At 36.8% G+C, this 19,976-nt stretch overlaps 1 protein-coding gene across 2 annotated transcripts in view; it reads right to left on the bottom strand.

The window, feature by feature from the left end:
- The window catches only part of Unc5c (unc-5 netrin receptor C), a 350,025-nt gene that overhangs the window by 90,479 nt on the left and 239,570 nt on the right, over window positions 1–19,976 (bottom strand). For both annotated transcript variants that reach the window (XM_059265033.1, XM_059265034.1), the window contains exon 4: window positions 3,440–3,543. In XM_059265033.1, coding sequence (XP_059121016.1) covers window positions 3,440–3,543 — 104 coding nt within the window. The remainder of the gene's footprint in view (window positions 1–3,439; window positions 3,544–19,976) is intronic.

The raw sequence follows: 19,976 nt of genomic DNA, 5'->3' as shown, positions 1-19,976 counted from the left end.
TCCCCAGCTAACAGTTCTATTTTGGAATGTTGTACTTTTTGGAGGTGGATGCTTGATGGAGGAAGTGGGTCACTGGAGGGTGGGGGGTGGGCATTAGGGTTTGTTATACTGGGATGGATGGGCATTGGGGTTTGAAATACCCACCCTACTTCCTGTCCCTTTTTTCTGACTGTAGCTGCAATGTGAGCAAATGTCTCCTGCTTCTGCTGAAATGCCTTCCCCATTGTTTTTGACTGTATCCCCTCAAACTATGAACTTAAAACAAACCCCATTCTCTAAAGTTGCTGCTTGTCAGGCATTTGGTCCAATAATAACAGAGTAATATAGCAGGTGATTTGATTAACATTATCAGAAGGCAAAGTTTTGTTTTAAATTTAAAATGTTATGTTTATCTGTAGCACTAATTGGTCTCCAAGCAAACCAATGTCCACAGAATATAGGAAGCACCTTGGTGACTCTTCACCAGAAGTTCCTCCTCCATGTATCCCAGAATTCTTAGGGTGAGCAAAGTCCAGTGACTATGATATTGAGTTCAGTCTTCTGGGAATTAATAACATAATATAATAATATAAACAATGGTTGATAGTCTTTTATGGCTTTAGATAGGTTTAAGTAGTTTTCATGCACTAAGTTATTAAATACCACAAACACAGAGTGCATAAATAATATCATCTTCCTTATATGACTGAAAAAGCTGGGTACAAAGGATTTAAATATCTTGCCTAAAGTCAGAGGGTAAAACATGGTCATGCTTGGATTTAAACCTGGAGTTTATAAGGAAATCAGTTGTTGCTCCTTAGAGGAGACTACAGGACTCCCAAATGGGAGAAACCCACTGTCATCATGTGAACAATGCCTATGATATTATATGCACAAATGCAGTATAATCATAACACAGATTCTTTTTTTAAAGATGGCTGGTTTAGATAGCTAAAAGGAAATTACTACTTCCTGATAATCTGCAAAGAGCATATCTTCCTTCATGAAGCCAGCCACATGCATGCAAAACAAAGATCAACTGACTTGACCAGCCCTGTGTTCACTGACCATCCACTGTCTGATTTTCTCTCGGAAGCAGTTGCTTTGGACAGCAGCAAAGAACACATCTATCTAGGCTGACCTCCTCATAACTGATCTAATGACCATAAAACACACGAATTTTACCTGCTGGTTTCATATTAAGATCAATAGATCAACATCTTATTTTATGTCACTTCTGTACTTTCAAAATCCTTAAACAAATAAATGAAAATAAAATACCAAATGCATTTTTATTGAAACTAAAATGATCAAATAATCTTTTATCTCCCAAGCTGTCTTTCATCCCTTTCTTTTTACATTTTTCTGTTGCTCTTGAGCAAACAGCAGCTGGAAAGTGTCATGTTAAGGCATCCATGGGCTTTCTGATCTTGGTGATTTTAATGGTGTTAAAAAGAATCTACACAGGAGTTTATTAGCCTGCTTTTAAGCATGTATGTTTGATCTCTCTTCTTAATGGAAAAAATAGAAAGAAAAAGTAATATGTATTAAATATAGTTCTTTGAATGTCAAATGGGTATATGATTTTTGAGCCTGCCAAATGTTAATTAGGCTCTTTCCCACTGATGATACACATAAAATTCATAGCCAATTAGTTTGAAGTCATGAATCTTTACTCCTTGACAAAGTGAACTACTTTGTTGAGCTGGAAAAAAAAAAGAGTAGCAGGATTTTTCTGTAAGACTTTTCAAGAGCCATCTCCTGAGTACATTTTAAGTTGCCTTGAGTAGTAGCAAGGCTATGCATGCCCATGCTGCTCACTGGGTGGTTAGAGTAGAAGCCAGATTACAGATGTCCATGCTGCTCTTAGGATGTTTAGAACTTTACAGTGGTTTTTGGAAGAAGTTTGCCTTAGAACTACAAGTAAGGAGATAGATGCTCCACTGCACAACTAAAATGAAATGTTGGACAGAAAAGAGTGTCCATCATTTCAGCCATACTAAATCATAGCCTGTGTTTTGGGGATGCAAGATGTTGATACGGTATTGTGTGACAGTGAGCGATAATCATGTAATTTCTGATATGGTACAGAAAAGTCCTGAGATGCCAATTACAAGGGAAAATAGTTATCATTTTGTTCAGAGTAAAAAGGGAAATACGTGGTTTTGCAATTGAGGAACAGAGATATAAATGTTAAGGTAGAAAATGGAGTTATTTTGTGTATATTTTCAAATAATTTGTTGCCAGTATTAACTCAGAAGAACCAGATGCTCAGTTTTGCTGTTGTGGGTCTGACTACCTCAGCTGATTTCTACTTCATACCAATATTTGAGACTGAAAAGCTATGAGAAATCCAACAGTAAATGAACTATTTATAGTTATTCACCAAAAAGTTTCAATATTATTATTATTTTTATTTCTTGGAGAGCTAGATTTTCAATAGTTTATTGTATGAAAAATGAGCTGATCCATGTCTACTAGATCCATATTTACTTCTGAATGACAACTGTCATATGTCTCTTGCCATATATGCAACACAGAGTAAATCTTTTAAATGACTTCATGAAGCTTGGAGGCTAGCAAGGACACTTAACAAATAAACAGCCATGTTACTTGTCAAATGAAAGTGTGTTTGAATTTGTAGAGCCCTGTAGATAATCATGTTGGACACTATAAGGTAGTCTTCTGTTAACTTGTAAAAGGAACATTGTTTTAGAGATTGGAGCTATTTGTTAACAAGTAAAAGACATAATACTCGTTCCTTCAACAGGATGTTGCAATATTATGGTGAGTGTCCCCAGGAGAGCATGCATTCTCCTCTGGGTCATGCAAGGCAATTTCTCAAATGCAGCCCCATTCAAAGAGCAACACATTGGTGCTAATGAAAAGTCATTGCAAAAATAAGATCCATAATACTTCATTAGCCATCCAAAGGCTTCATTTAAGCAGAACCAAAACAATGCATAAAATGATAGAAATACTGCTGGAAGAAAGTGATCATGTTTGTGACAGTAGATATGCTTTTTTTTTATCTCTATGATGACATAATAGACTTAGAAACACGTATGTGCAGTAAAGGCTCACAAGACAGACACATCTTTCTTATACTAACTTTTTTGTTTTTACATCATCTGGAACAGTAATACAACTGATGGCACATTTAGTCATAGCATCTCTTTCGTTAGGTGCCAGATAAAGTAAAACACTGTTTCTGATTGTTTTGAAAGAGAATGATAAAATTAAACCATGCTGCCGGTGGCTTTGTCCAGTGGGGCATTCTAATTGACTCCCAAGTCATTAATCAGTTCCTAATCAATCTGTTTTGCCAGCAGCAGGCAGTTAGGACTCCATTACCAACCATTCATCATGCCATGCCCTAATTCACTGCACCATTAGCCATGGATTAGGCCTCTGTAGAAGAACTAAGTGCCAACTGCTAAATGCAATGCATTTTTGTTACCTCAGCTACTGGGATCCCTTCAGGTGGCCGACACTGGAGTAAGACTTCCTGTTCCAGGGACACTTCCTTTCCCAAGGGTTCCTGCTCAAATGTCTTCCGTAGATCTAGAAGGTTCAGGTGATAAAGTACATGTCAAAACTAAATAACTTAAGTCTTCTTACAGAAAGTGCCCAAAATTCCCCAGTTTAGTATTTGACATCTTTATAGTTTATCCATCTGTTGATATTATATCATAATCTGAGAAGTATTATTCTATGTGCAAGAAATTATGAAAGTTAAAGGCTCTTAAATGTACTAACTTTAAGTATCAATAAAAACCTTTTATAGTTAATTTAATAATTACTGAAATCCATTAATTGCACTTTATTATTTCTTGAATCTTAAGGATAGGGTTCCTTATGTACATAAATATTTTTCTCTTACAATTGATATTATTAAGGTTGTAGTAAATCCAGAATATTTTTATTCATAAATCAAAAGTGAGCTTCTGTTCAGGTTGGAAAATAGGACTCTTTGAGCATCCATAAATAAGATATATAACTTCTGGAAATGTCTTAAAAACACAAGGGAAAACAGAGAATAGTCTAGAAAGAAATTAATTTCTAATCATGTAGCCATTTTCAATGAGAAAATTAAGTATTCATTTCTTCTCAAACATGCCAAGTACCTAATTATGTGCTTGTATGGCCAGAGCTATTATAGCAAGATGCAGCAGCTTTGGAAAATATACAGAGATGAAAATGTCTGAAACCAGCCTCTCATCTTACAAACATCATAGGTATACTGGAGGAGACAGCTTTAACTAACACATCCTCGAATGTAATATAATTATTTTGTTTTAATAATTTGGCTTTAAACATTTAATAAATTTTATCTACTTTTTTCAAGTAAAATACATTCAGGACATTTCTTAAGAACCTCTAGAATTTTACTTTGTATGTACAGCTCAATACTTTAAAATACAGCAGTATCTTAAGTTTAGCCAGTGAGTTTCAATAAAGAATTAATGCTCTGTTCTTTCATCTATATCCTTGACAAATGTATTTGGATCTTAAAGTACCATTTTTGCCTACTGAACTACAAGGTGGACACTCAGACTCTAGACATGTACCCTGGTAAGTTACTTCTAGAAAGTACCATCTAGAAAAAGTCACCAAGGGAAAAAGAATCACTTACATATTTGCTATTTTGTTGGATTTCTTGACAGAAGAAACTCTTCCAAGATTCGTGGTTGTAAGAAAATTATGGATGGATGTGAACTGAGATAAGACAAGAGCCTCTCCAAAGGATGAGAAAAGTATTATCAGAGGAGCATCTGTGATAGGATTATCAAGAAACTGAGTGCATTGTTAAGGTGAATGTTTAGAATCCATATGACTATCATTACCTGAATGATATCTCAACTATATTCCTGTTTCACAAATGAGGAATATTCTCATTAAGTTATTCATAATCTCACAGAAAAACAATTGGTACTGTATTGGAATTGTTAGCCTTTGATTTTATGTATCTTGCTATCCCACACACTCCTCCTAATCATTTCTCCTCCATTTATGCCCCCACAGGAATATAAAAATTTTCTCTTTGTTACAATAACTGCTGCTTGTTTTTTGATCTGCACTGAGGTGAAGGTTTTGGTAAACATGGTTGCCAATGGAAAAAAAATAGTAGCTAATAACCTTTGTAGGATAAAACACTATCTATATGGTGCATCTTATTTGCATAAAATGACTCTGAGGACCTTCCATCTATTCTGAACTAAAACAGAGGCAAAAATGACTGGAATTTGTCCTTAAATTAATAATATACTGACTTGTTTTCACTTAAATTTATCAACATGTATAAATGGGCTAACTAAGAAGAAAAACGCATATATTCAAACAGTTAAAGAAATTTCACTTTTTATTTAAAATTACATGCTTATGGTAGAGATTTGATGAGATGTTTAAGGTGAAGATGTGTCAGATACAGAAATAAGATTTAGAAGATAAGCTGAGGTTTGTTAGTAAGAATCCTTTTTGCCCAGTAAGCAATGGCCAAGGCTCCAAGGCCAAAGGCTTGAGTCACCTGCCATATTACTCTTAGGATGACGGATGGATTACAGCAGTAGTGAGGAGTCAGAGTTAGGGACCAGATTGTGTAGACTGGTTGGGATAAGAGGGCCATAGTGGATAATTGACAACAGGGGAGGAGAGGGATTCTTCAATGTATGTAGATTATAGCTTCAGAAGGTTTGGGTATTTGGGGAGTGTCAGCAGGTGAGATCGTTGCTATATTTGATGCTACTGCATTACATCAAAATCCAAAGTATCCAGTGGGGCAGCGAAGTGGGGAAGCAGACAACTCTTCCTTGTTACATATTGAGTTCAGTGTTTGTATAGGATGCTCAAATGGAATCATCTGGTATGTTTAGGCTATTGTCCATAGCTTCGAATCCACAGCACTATTAAATTTGGAGACTTTGTCATTTCTTTGTGAAGCTGTTCTTTACATAGCAGTATGCTTATTGTCATTACTTATCTCTACTCGCTATATTCTAGAACTACCTTTCTCTGATATGACAAAAATAGACGTAGAAAATGTCAAATGTTTAATGGGGTGACCATCTCCTGCCCTGAGAAACACTTAGTGGGTTTGGTTGTCTCAGCAGAGGCTGAAGCACGAGAACTCAACGCTTCTGACAGGGGACAGAACATAGCATTAAGAAAAGAGGACAGAAATTAAAGCAGAAGGACTCCCCCTCCAAAAAAAATGACAGAGAGTGAATGGAGAGGTGGGAGGAAACCCAAAGAGGAAAGTGGCAGAGAGACCACAAGGAACTAAAATTTAAGGAGCAGGGAGGTCAACAGCAGGATGTGGCACAGCTGTAAAGAGAAGTCATTAGTCTGGGAAGTATTAGGGACCTGGAGAAATGAACATAATGAACATCTACTATATTTTCTATGATTAAGGAACAGTGGGTTTTGAGTGCAGCATGCTGTAATTTTTGTTAGGATATAGTACAACTCTTGACAAAGTATTTAAATTTCTGCCACATGAGTGCACATGACTGTGGTCATTATTTCTTGATTGAGAAAAGTTTGGCATAGGAAACCTAGTACATAGGTACTTACTTAAGAGAAAAATGCATCTAAACCATTGATAGCTACATATAATTACATTGTCATAATGGTTGTGCTTTAGATTCCTCATAAATTTTATCTAATTTCTAAAATAACATTACGTTTAACCCCACAAAACAGTTATGTCTTATTGAGAAAACATTTTTATGTTTTGATATCAAACCTCTCTTTTGGTTTGTATAAGGAACATAGGATAGACTATATTGTGGCTGTGTGAGGGAGGGTGAGTAACATCCTTTATCATTCCGAGAGATGTGATAGAAGGTAGAGAGGATGCTTTGCAGGCAGAGTGAACACAAGGGTGATAGAAAAATGTGTACTTGTCAGCCAAGAGTTAGATGTAAAGCATATGGTTCAGAATAATATAGGATTCATGTCAGGGGAGAAAAAGATGAATCCTGCCTTTGGACAGCCTTTAGGATTATACATAACAATATAACAATTAGCAGGCTATTTCTGTAAGATCAACTTGATTTTGTTACTGATTATACACATACATAACCAAAAATCACATACATATTTACTTATATGATTTATTTATTTATTCTACCAATTAAAAGAAAATCCAGTGTTGTTGTAAGCATGGATTCAGAGACAGGTTGACTCCTGAACATGAATATTGGCTTACTAAATCAATTAACTGAAATCCAATTAATATATGTTAATCAGACCTGCAATGACAAGGATTTCAATTGACTGTTTATGCTCAATCAAGGAATAATTTTTGAACATATATGTGTGCAAAGACTCATTTGTCATTGTAGTATTTTGTGGCTGTCAATGAAGCTTTTGCACAATAGTGTGGTTACAAATTATTCATAGTATGGAAAACACCAACGCTCAGATCTCTGCAAGCATTACTGAGGCTCTTTGATAATGCAATCAGTGGATGGTTAGCTGAGAAATAGAAGACTTTTGGGCCTTTGCTTTCCTCATTAATGAAATGAAAATAAAAGTCTGTGATTTGTAGGATTCTTTCCCTATTAGGACTTATGGATGAATATTTTAAATATGTGTTTAAGAGGGCCAGGAATATTATTTTTACGAAAATGAGATGCCCCGTGGTTATAATTCACAGTGCCCAGAGAAATCAACAGAATAAACGAATTTGTAAACTGTAAGAGTAGGTGCATCTTAGACAAATTTATATTCTTTCATTGAACTTTTTGACATTTGAGTCTATACGGATAAGAAACTAAGGAGAAGGGTAGCTTCCAGAAGGTTCAGTGTCAAAAATATCAGAAGCTACACTGTCTCACCAATATGGCTGACTATACATGAACAAAACAGGGACAACAAAAATAGACATGCCAAAGGGGATAAGGGAAAGACCAGGAAACTCAGCACTACACAGAGAAAACTATAGACTATCAAAGAAGGCTGAGAATAGGAAAAATAGTCTTCCTCGGGGAAGAGCACAGAAATTGGTTGTTCAACACCAAATGATCAGCCTGAAAACATACATACAAATAACATTATACAAACTGAGCAGGTTGTATTTAGGAATGTATATGTACGCACACGCATGCATGTACGTACCATCAATTAATGAAAACAGAGGACATCAATTTGAAAGAGAAAGGAAAGGTAAATGGGAGTGTATGGAGGGAGGAAAGAGAAGGGAGAAATGATGTAATAATATTGTAGTCATAAAAATAAAAGAATAATTATCAGTCTTATATAAAATTTTAAGAGTAATATGTAACATAAAAACAGATGAAAATTGAATTTCTGGTTATTGTAAGTGTACCCTGAATTACTTTGACAAAACTAGAGAGTAATAGATGAGAAATTTATACTCAAAACAACATATAAGAAAATTCATCATGTCAATGCAATTAGTTAATAAGAGAGAACAACATATCTCTTCCCTAAGGATGGTCCTCAGGCATTGTTGCCTGACAGTATGAAAAGGATGAATGTAGACTTTGATGTGAAAGTTGAGGCTGGGTAGGTCTCAGCTTTGAGTATGATGGGTTGCACTAGCATCCATGCACGTGAGAGACCTGCTGATGTGTGAAGGAGGTAAGGAGTTGTCAGCAAAAAGATCTCCCAATCATATTTAAGCAGGTAACTAATACTGTCGCCTTTGCAAAGAATGCTTTTTAATTCCAAGCTTCAAAAAACAGTCTACATTTGTTAAAAATGTCCAGTCTTTTAGGATTTATTAGAGGAAAGTAATTTTAGAAAAGAAAGTTTAGGTGTTATGATAGACTGGTTCTGTGAACTGACAAATTCTCTGATGCTTTATTCTTCAGTAGACTCTTCTGGTTGTAATTCAGATTTCTAGTTTATGTAGAATAAGACATAAAGAAAATCTTACATTATTGATATTGGTTAGGTTTTGTTTTCATTTACACCCCATAGGGCTGTATGAAAATTAAAATACATATTGAATGCTAACAGTGTTTGGAAGATTTTAAAACACAAAATATGTATAATATGTATATGTATAATTATAACCATTACATACAGAAAATTCTAGAATATGACTTATATATGCATTTTTAAAATGTCATTTTCTTATAGAGTTTTACCACATGTTAATGATCTATAAACTCTAGTATGTAATATTCTGTATTTTTCTTGTGGAATTCCATGTTTACTGTTGGCTTTTAAATTTTATTACAGTCTTAAAATCATGAAAAAAAAATCTCACGTGCTTTATTTTTTCCATGAAACCTTAGCTAAAAATCCAGTTTGTTTGGGAACAAGACTTACTCCCGTCTCCATTTTTAAGTCCCTAGTATGGTTATTTCAGATAGCGTGTTGAATGTCTTACATATCTATTGTAGCAAAAAAAGGGACATCAGCAGCAGCTGAAACCAGAGTTCCATGGGGTAGGGGTGTTGTTAATGATCATTCGGCACTACATAGGCCAAAATGTAGAAGTTTTGAGTGGTACTTGAAGGCGGTCCACTTAAAGCTAATGTTCACTTGGGTGTCTTGTTAGATGTGTCCTGTTACATAAAAATTTACACTTTGAATGACACTGAAACCCTGGCATGGCCCTTTGGAGGGTGAAAAATTTTCATTAGCAGATTAAAAGCTATATGCTCAGTGGATCATGAAATAGAAAGGTTTTGGGGTTTCTTTTGTAGGTCATTGTAGAGTGGGTCTGGAAGCAATTGGGAGGAAGAATGACATAATGGCTAAGATCAGGTTTGATGTAAACACATGTGGTTTCAGGTCTTGACTCCACCACTTGACTACACAACCCTTACCTAAGATTTTTTCAGCTAGAACAAAAGTGAATATTCTAGGAAGGAGCTATTTCAGATCTACAAAAGCTGCAGGGGCACCTACAAAATCCTTAGTGTCACAGTGTATAGCAATTGCCCGTGCAAACATTAACCCCACAACTCATCTTTTCCCATGTTATTAGAAATTTTTTATCATGGCATGTCAACATTTGGCACTGTCACTATTATTCAAATGTAACTGATGCAAGACAAGGCTGTTACAACTATGGACTCACTAATGATTGATGGGAACTTCACAAGGTGAAATTGAAGGATTTCCAGCTATGGCTGACCAAAACAGACCTCTTCTATTCAGATCGGCCCCTGGGAATCTGGTTTTGACCAACCTCACGGGTTATAGGCACAAACTAATATCTGAGAACCATGAATTGATGATCAATTGGTTAGTCTACCATGATATATGTACCCCAGTGCCAAATATCATAGGCATCATGGGAAGCTGTGGGTAATGACGGAGGCATGGTCTTGAATAGGGGCTTTAGCCAGTTGGTTTAAAAATGAGTCCTTGCTGTCGATTCCATATCATCAGTACAGCTCCTTTCTCTATTGGCTAATGACTGCCATTGTCTAACACAGGACTTGAATCTTCCATGTCTATAAGGACCATGCATATAGCACAAAGAGCAGAAATCTAGGCAGCAATTCTTTCTCTTGAAACTTGTTTCCCACTCTCGTGGGCTACTTGTTTCTTGTAAATTTTAACAGATTTGAGTAGGAAAAAAACAAAACAAAACAAAAACACTTCTTTTGTCTTGCTGCTCAGCTCTGCTACATGCAACCTAAAGGAATGCAGTCTCAGAACCACAGCCTAAATTTAATTGCTGATAAAAATCAGAAATGTGGATTCTTGTAAGAGTTTTTGCTTACTAACTATGTGGTCAAATACCTAAAGTTTTATCAAAATATGTTAGTGGGACAGTATTTTGAGGGTTAAACCCAATAGTTGATAAAACCTTTGTGGCCTCTACAGGTCTCTACAGGCCTCTACTGCTACTACTTTTAGATCATTGATGTAACAAATTCAGTGTTACAAATGCTGAAAATGAATGTTTCTTGTGCCTCCCTCCTGCCTTGTAGAATGTCCTCCCATGGAGATTTCCCCCCATAGTTTTCCTGTTTATGAGTTTTTGATGCAGAAAAAAACTGGCCAAGAAAACCAGCCAAGATATTTTGGGAGGTAGATTTATTTTGTAAAGACTCGATGCTTAATATTTTAATTAGAATTTCATAATTTTTAATTATGTTCTCTTACCTACTTTCAGAAAGAATGTTAGGCAATAAATGTGTGAACTTCAGAGACTGGTGACATTTTAAATAGATATAGACTATTAACACCAGAGTCAGGAAAATGAGTTTTAGATGGCTGAAAAGACAAGTTGTCATTACTATAATTCTTGATGACCACATACAACATAAATGTCCCCACATTCTTTACTGAATGAAAGTCATTCATTGTTCTAATGGCTATGTACAGAAGTCTGAAGCTCTTTCAGGCACAGCAGGAAACTGTCATGATCAATTAGGATCTATACTTGTTCTTAGAGTAGGAATGGCAAATATTTGGTACCATTGCCTTCCTTACAGCTCAAATTTCCATAATTAATCAATTATTCTTTTCTATGTAATCAGGATATATACTCAGTAGCCTTCTCAACACAGGATGCCCACAGGCTAGACCCAAGCAGTAGTTTTAAGTCAGGAGGTGATGCTTCTGTATTTCTATCCTGAAGTTTACTGCATAAAGCTTCCTGTCATGAGGGGAGGAGAAGTACACCATTATGACCATTTTCTACGAGATATAATATCAACAACATGTAGGATACCATTTATTTTTTCTAGAACTGGCTACTGAGCCTAGAACCTCATACAAACCAAGTAAGCAAATACTCTATCACTAGGCTACATCTCCAACTCTTTTAAATTTCCTAATACTTTGAGAAAGGGTCTCATTAACTTGTCCAGGCTGTTCTTGAATGTCTTCTATCGCCCAGCCTTGGCAATCCTTCTGATTCAGCCTTCTATCACCCGGGATCATAGATCTGCATCTCCAGACCCAGCTCTATGTTTATCTAACATCTGAAAGTGTTTCAAGGTCGAGTATACTTTCACACATGATGTATATTACACAATAGCTCTTCAGAAAATATGGAGTTTAATGAAATGCCCAAAATAATCTGGCAGCTTCCTTTTAGTAAAGGACTTTGGGGACAATTTCCCTTTTGGTATAAAACTCCCAACTCTCTCAGTCTAGTTCACTGACTTTATGTATTGTGTATCTGAGATCTTGAGAGGTTAATTCACTTGTTTGAGCTCATATTTACTTGAGTGGGCTACTCCACACTGGATTTGGGGATGGGAGGTGCATCCTGGTTGTAGACCCTCTCTGTTGATACAAGCACATCTTGCGACTCTAGAAGGCAGAGATTTGAAATAGGTTTCATTGGGTCATCATGAAAGAGCTGGCAGGGTAGCAATTCTTCCACACAGTTTTAAGGAGTGGTCACAGTTTTGTCATAGATGCTGGTGGCTGTCAGCATTCCTTGACTTGTGGCTACAACTCCCTCTCACTTACTCCTTCTACTGGATAAACTCTGATCTTGGAGTTCTTCATCACATCTACAAAGATCATTCTCCAACATTTACAACTTCAGGAGATTAGGGCTGAATGCCTTTTTGGGTAGATGAGAGCCTGGAGGGTCACATTTAAGTTTACTGCAGTGGTTATTAGCATGGATGTTGGGTTCATATGACCTAGCTTTGATTGTGATCTGCACTCAGTTAGGTTTCTACAGTTTTCATGAATAAAATGATAACTATAATAGCTATTGCATTCTTGCTATGAAGATTAAAAAAGGCAATAATAATAATAATAATAATAAAGCTATTAGGACAGTTCAGCTTCATTAAAATTCCTTCTTGAATGCCATCTCTTAGATAGTCATCTGTCCCACGCCCTCAAGTCAGCATAGCTGTGGAGTGTTCAGAGTGATGGCCATGCCATTAACTCATTTAACTTTCACCAAGAAGTCAAACTTCAATCATTAGCTTCCTTTTCAAAGTAAGCTTGTTTCAAGTAAATGGCTCTTGATTTATGCAAACCCTGTCCTTCCAAGACATTCATGTTGCAGTTATGGTCTGGGGGCCATCTTCAATACTTTTGACAGATGTCTGGCCCCACGTTAAGCAAACGTAGTAGCTCTAGTGTGCTTCACAGTTTTTTTTTTTAATTACTTCTCAACTAATTCCTTTTATAAGTGCAGTGGACAGAGGCACTGAATACACTTTTGATTAAAAAATATTTTACTGTATTTTTCAAAGTGCTCCTTTATCAAATAAAATAATTCCACAGTCACATAAGACATTAATACTTGTGTTCTTAAAGGGAAAAAATGTACCTGTCCTTCAATGATAATGGAAGGGGCTAATTATGTTGTCACAGTAGAGTAGAATTTATGCTTAAATCACAAAATTTGGCTGTTAACAGGAAATAACTGCCAAGAACCAAGCAACAGAGCATATTTTGAGAGAGTTAGATTCATCTTCAGAGCTTTGGGCACTTATTAAAAGTGAAAAATGCCTAGCTTAATATCTTAGGGCTTGAAAAGTTCACTATGGCTTTCTCTCCCCGAATCAGATTATCAGATCTGGATGTTTAAAAAAAAAAATCATAAAAATACTACATTAAACAACTCTTATTGGTTATAATTTAAAATGTAGGAATATAATATAAAAAAGACAAGATTTTTTTTTTCACTTGCCTTTTCTTCCTAAATATTGTAAATGATGAGCAAAGAGCCACCCAGCAACCAAATCAACTGCTCACATTGGCTATCATGGACAGTAAAGTCAAGAATTGCTCATGTGTCTGTAGCTGTATAAACTGAGGCAGACTTTAGGGAGATTGAAGACTTTGCTTAAGTTTGCGATCCAATAGCAGGTAAAAGGGACACTCAGACAACTCTCCTGATAATAACAAACACCTCCAGTTTGTTATTGATAAAATACGGATGACAATAGGCTTGCATAGTAGGATTCCTGTGTTATAGTACTGCCTAGAACACAGTTAGGCACAGTGTAAGGATGTAATGATGGTTACCAACGCTGTGTTTTAAGAAGAATGAGAGAAGGTAATAGATTTTTGGCTCTTTTCTTTGTAACCTCTTTCTGCTGTTTAAGAGCTAAAGTTTTGGGCCCTTCTTCAGAACTGACCATGAAAACTTCTACAACATTGCAATTCATACCTGGGGATAGAGGTCAAGCCAGCATCTTTAAGCATATCAGCAGGAGGGCATGCTGACAACGTCTTTAATGTACCAAGGCCTGCTCTCCTTCATTGCACCGAGCTCATTTAAACTGATGAATCTCAAGTGAACACAATCCCTGAAGTAAAGATGTGCTATCCCAGCCACTCTTTCTTATTTCTGGACTCTAGGGCATTTACAGGACAAACACATTTGTATTCAGATAGTCTTGCCAAGGGGGTTTTTAGAAAGAAATATTTTAGAGTTGTAAGTCCAAATGACATCCGTTACGAAGAAGAGGAAGAGAGCAACAGCCACTCAAGGACACTTTTCTATTCACACTGCATCTTTAGTTCCCCGAAAAAGATTAGATGTCATCTCAATATTTTCTCAGGTATGTCTTAAGGATAAATAATAAGAAACATGCCAACTTTATGGATGGGGAGCCTGACATTCCAAAACGTTAAGGCTTTCTTTGCTGGTTACAAACAGAATACAATGCTTGCAGATAATGCTTTGGCAATTAAGCATTTAAGCCATAAACTTCCTTTTTCACATAGCATAAAATACACTTTAATGTCAAGTTTCTTCAGTCTTGTGGGATACACGCCCTACCTATAACATAGGAATGGATGACTTTCCCCCAGAATTTAACTGTATGAGATAGCTCACTATCAGTTACTTGTCTACCTCCTAAAATAAATGTGGGTTATAAATGCCCATGAATTTGTGAGGTCTCATGAAACTTGAGAGCTTTTTCCAATAGACAAAAGCACACATATTTGGAAAATACATTCAGCCATGAGCTCTAGCTTTTAATCTTATCATATAAACCACAGTAAACTGTTTACTGCTATATAACTATTGAGTTCTAAATAAAACAAGAGTAAAATTGATAAAAAAAATACCTCCTTTATATAACAATGCCTAAACTATGTAGTTAATCTCTTTAAAATCAAAATATGGGCCCTGCCATTTATAACAGGACACTGGGAGCTTAATGATTGCCTAAAGGACTAGACCAAAACTCAGAAATGCACATTAGTGAATAAGCTATTTATTTTGGTATTGACAAATCTGCTATGTTCTGCCAAGACATTCAGTAGTAAGGTGTTAAGTTCATGGTACGGCCCACGTTATTTAGAATGCCTAGCTAAAGAAATACATTATTTGGGTAAACTAAACTGTTTAATTAATTTTTTATGCTAAGTAGTATAAGCAAATAGGAAATTGGAGTGTAGCATGAAAGGCCCTAGGACATGATTTTCATGAACATACAAACCAACATGAGAACTCCTGAGATTACATGTATGTTTAACTGGAGATATCTGATCACAGAGCTGCTAATGCCTTCACTCTTTTGTGACAGTGTGGAGACCTACACTGTTCCAGGCATCTTTTGTTCTAGATATTTTTGATTCCTCATTGAACAATAAAATATCTTTGTCTACATGGATCTGACTTTCTAAGAGAGTCATGAGGGATACAATATAAACTGTCAGCATATAATACATCAAGAAATGTGTAGTAGAAGTCCCTAAGTGCTGTAAGAAGCAGCAAGAAATCAAGGAGGAGGGGGTGCTTATGGGGATTTGTGGGAAAGCACAGAGGCAATCCTTTCCTAGAGATGTTCTGGAGTTCCTCAGAAAGTAAACTGGTTTTACTAAATGGACCAAAAAAAGTACAGCATTGTGCCATCCATTTGCCCAATGTTTTCATTTGTTATTTTCAGTTAACTTCATTTGTTTACCACAGCCACATGCATGTGAAGAGTTAGTTTTAGGCACTGGAGTTACAACACTAAAGCAGAAAAAGTCCTTGAACTTGGAGAGGGGCTGCATTCCTCTCAGGGAGATAATCAACACAAAGGAAAGTAGATGATAAAGGAGAACAGTGTTATCAGGAAAAGTAAGTACTTAAAGGAATGGCAAGGTTGGGGGTCTGACAGATCCACATGAGGAGGCAATTTCAGTAGAAACACAACTGAAAGAAACACCAGAGCTGGCCTTAAATAGGGGGAAGAACGTTTGAGATGGGAAAGAAAGGCTTGTGTAAATTGTCTGCCTGTAGAAGGATGCTATCGCCCTTTGGAAATGAGGAAATGGGTGTAGTTATACATACCATGCAATGAGGAGAAATGTAGGAAGTCATGGACCCTTCATACTTTTGTACTTTAGATAAAAGGAACTTGCAATAATACATCAAATGGAAAAGAAAATCTTGAGATCTTCCTCCTGACCAAAACCAAAACCAAAAGAAGCAACAACAAAATGCTGTCATCTCCTCCCTTATTTGTTCTCAGAGTCTTGGTTAAAGCATCAATTTGGTTCTTAGACTGACAAAGCTTTTCAATATTCTAGCTACAGGATTTCAAGTAGAACAATGTTCTTTACTTATAAAGTTTGGAAAATACTCTCACTCATCACAGAGTCCTTGCAAGGACTGAACAGCTAATACATACACATTGCTTCAGGAACACTTCCATTAATATTATTATGGTCATTCTATAGATTATGTGTCCTGACTAGCCATGTGGGACTTTGGAGCATATGCCCTGAGGACAATCTTAATCATGAGGTCCTATAAGTATGCACAGAAAACAGACCCCAAAGATTGGTATAAAAAGTTGTTTTCATTGATACGTGTTTCTATGCATTATGTGGTTGAAATGCTCTTTTACATAGGAGACTAAATGAAATACATTATTAAAATTAATTTCATTTGCTTATATGTTTACTTTTGAAAATATAGACACTAGAAGAGTTTAGCGGACAGATGGAGCTGCCATCACCTTTCTATTAGATACAGATATCCTAGAAGACAGTGTGCCATATACTATGGACTCACAAATGTGAGCAAGGTTGATGCAAACTTCCAGGTGGCTCAAAATGCAATTCTGACCATGTGGAAAGGCCCAGAAGCTGTAGGAAGAGGGCAGAAAGGTCACCTTGGCTCTCCTTAATTCGTTCTAAAGAACTGTCTGACGCCTATCTGTGGTCAGCAGCCTCTGTGAGACTACTGTGACTTACGGGTTAGTATACGCAATTCAAGAGGAATTCCAATGAACTGTCCTGACATTTCTAGGAAGATGGATTCTCCATGCACATACATCCCACTGTCACAAGATTTGTAGGAGAGCAGTTACCATGTGGCTCACTCTTCTATCCTCAGGCATGGGGAAAATTATGGCCCCATGTTGTGTGAATCAGCCTTCTGGATTGACAGCTAAAACAGACATCGAGGGGTGAAGGAAAGAGAGATTATTCACTTTCAAAGTTTGCTTAGGATGTGTAAGTTTTAAAAGAAATGTATAGAGCCATTGGAAAAGGTACCATGATGACCTACTTTCATTCACTGAGCACTGATTTGCATCTTTGAACTCTGCCACATGCTTGGAAAATTTATTTCTTTTAATCTCAAAGTAGTCCTATCATTTTCATGTCATGGTTCATGAAATTAAGGCTCAGAGAGATTAGGTAATCTGACCAATGTCTCACTTGTCTGTGCTAGAATGAGAAATTGAACATAATACAGCCTGGTCTGGAGGCAAATGCTCTCAACTGTTACATTTATGATTGCTCTTTTTACATTGTTCTCTTCTTCACAAATGACAATAATCAAAGAAAAACCACCATCACTACCACTACTGTGGTATCTATAACAGCAAGACTACCGATCCCAAACCTTCCCTTGACAGCATTGCTCAACAGTTTGCTTGGATTCTCCTTTCCTCCTTTATACCTTGGGGTTCTCAAATTGGCTTTGAAATCAAAACACTTGGGAAAGAATCACCTTCTCCTTAGGATGGTTGCTGGAGCATACATACCCTTGCGTGAGCTCTGAGGATGTTTCCCTCTGCAGGGGAGGTTACTGCCCACCCAGCAAAACTGACACCTCTAGTATAAATGAAGGAGTTTGATGAGGGAAGCTATGTTCACAACTAATTTCTTGCTAAGTATTTACTTTTAAATTTCTAATTTTTCCTATATTCAGATTGTGTGACTAATTTTCTATTTGATAGAGTTTAGATATGTGAACTATTGGTCATAAACATTAATAGTTCATTCATTCCTCTTCATATATTTCTGAAAATGGAACTTTTTAAAGAAAGAATGATGGAGGAATATAAATACAATCAGAGTAGAGTTTACTGATTTAACCTTTGCTTTACAGTTATGTTCAACTGTGACAAATATAAATTGGAATTGCTGTTTATGGGATGAACATCCACCCAGTATCACTATTCAAAGCACATTTGAATTTAAAGCTCATTTGGTATGGGGAAGACTAAAAAATTCCATAAACATCGTGCTGCATGAGCAAGGTCGAGTTGGTAGGGAGCACCCTCAACAGAGGGAAGGTCAGGTCCTTTCTCTGAGCTTCATCATGATCTCTATCTCCGTCAATCAATAGTCATGAGTGAGATGGCATGCCTTGACCACATGCATGTGAGTTCAATGAATTATGAAATTATAGGCAAATCACTTGAGAATTTTCACCAAAGAAGAAGGTGCCAGAGAAGAGTTTGACTTCTGATTGCTTGAAAATGCCGAGCTCTTTAGAAGCAAGGAGTTCAAGAGTGAAGTTTAGAAGTTGTTGCAAATATAGACAGGTCTTACATACACATACTAATTTTAATGCAGAAAATAAAATAAGCATATTCACATATCTCTATAAAATTGGAAATAATCTTTTCTAATAATCTATGTACTATGAAGCTTATAATATACGAATCTGTTGTGTGGCACTCTGCAGCCTTTACAAAACAGCTATGGATTAATTTGGTATCGAGCCTAGGCTGCAATTTTAAGTATTTACTGTGCTTGATTCTCATGAGAATGTAGAAGATTCTCAAGAGAATATTTTCTTTATAATTCAGAGCTAATTTTGAATTGATTTAAATCTTATATGGAGGGTGTGGGGCTGTTCCATTGGTGTTTCTTCTAAGCCTGAGCCCACCCATGGGCAGTACTGGTGGTGAAACCCTCCCTTCTTTTTGGGAGCTGCTCTGGGTGAAGAAGCTGTTTCAGCCTGTGCCATAAACTGGTGGGAGTAGGAAGTGAAGAGGGAATCCACATCCTTGACTAGTCAATGTGGAGGAACAGAAGCCCCTTGTTTCCTTTATCCCAAGGGCCATCCCAGCTCCAGGCCTTCCTGTGGTGTTGCCAACAGTGCACTTTCTCCCTCTGCCCGATCCAATTGACTCAGTCCTCCACCTAACATCGGTAATAACCTTTGTGTGTTGTTCCTAAGAGCAGTCGTTAATAGCTGTCCTTTAAGGGTGTCTCATATCACAGCTACTTAATGGGAAATCCACCTAGGACACGAACAAATCCCTGTGTAGATTCAGAGAGGGACATTCATCTTCAGGGTTTTCATAAGCTCCACAAAGAATTCTTCATCAGGAGTTTCATTCAGACATATCTATTAAACATATTGTATATCCTAGGCATTGTTCTAAGCCCCGAAGACACAAGGATATGTAAAATAGAATTCTTCACTACAAAGATCCCACTGTTATGAAACACAGCACTATAGCAAGGGAAAACAAGCAAACAAAACCCGACAACTGAGCTGGAAATGGGGAGAAGGAAGGAATAAAAATCTGCCCAAGTTTCAGGTTTTCTGAATACACTTTTTTTTTTTTACCCTTCCTTCCACACTCACATCCCAACACTCAACAGAAGCCTTTTATTTCTAGGTTTGAATTTGTGTCGAATCCTGGTCTCAGCACCTTTGCTGCTCCCTTCTGTGTCTGCCCCACGCAGGCCCCAAGCAGAAGCCACCTAACTTTTATCTTTGTCCTTCAGCATTTCTTCTCACTAGTGTGCAGTCATTGATTCTGTGACTAGAGGGGAGATGGGCTTCTGCTGAGATTCCAAATCATACTAAAATCCCAATGTCCAGCACC

The sequence above is a fragment of the Peromyscus eremicus genome, chromosome 6, assembly GCF_949786415.1.
Source record: "Peromyscus eremicus chromosome 6, PerEre_H2_v1, whole genome shotgun sequence".
NCBI lineage: Eukaryota > Metazoa > Chordata > Mammalia > Rodentia > Cricetidae > Peromyscus > Peromyscus eremicus.
This window is presented reverse-complemented; position numbering and strand designations above follow the sequence as displayed.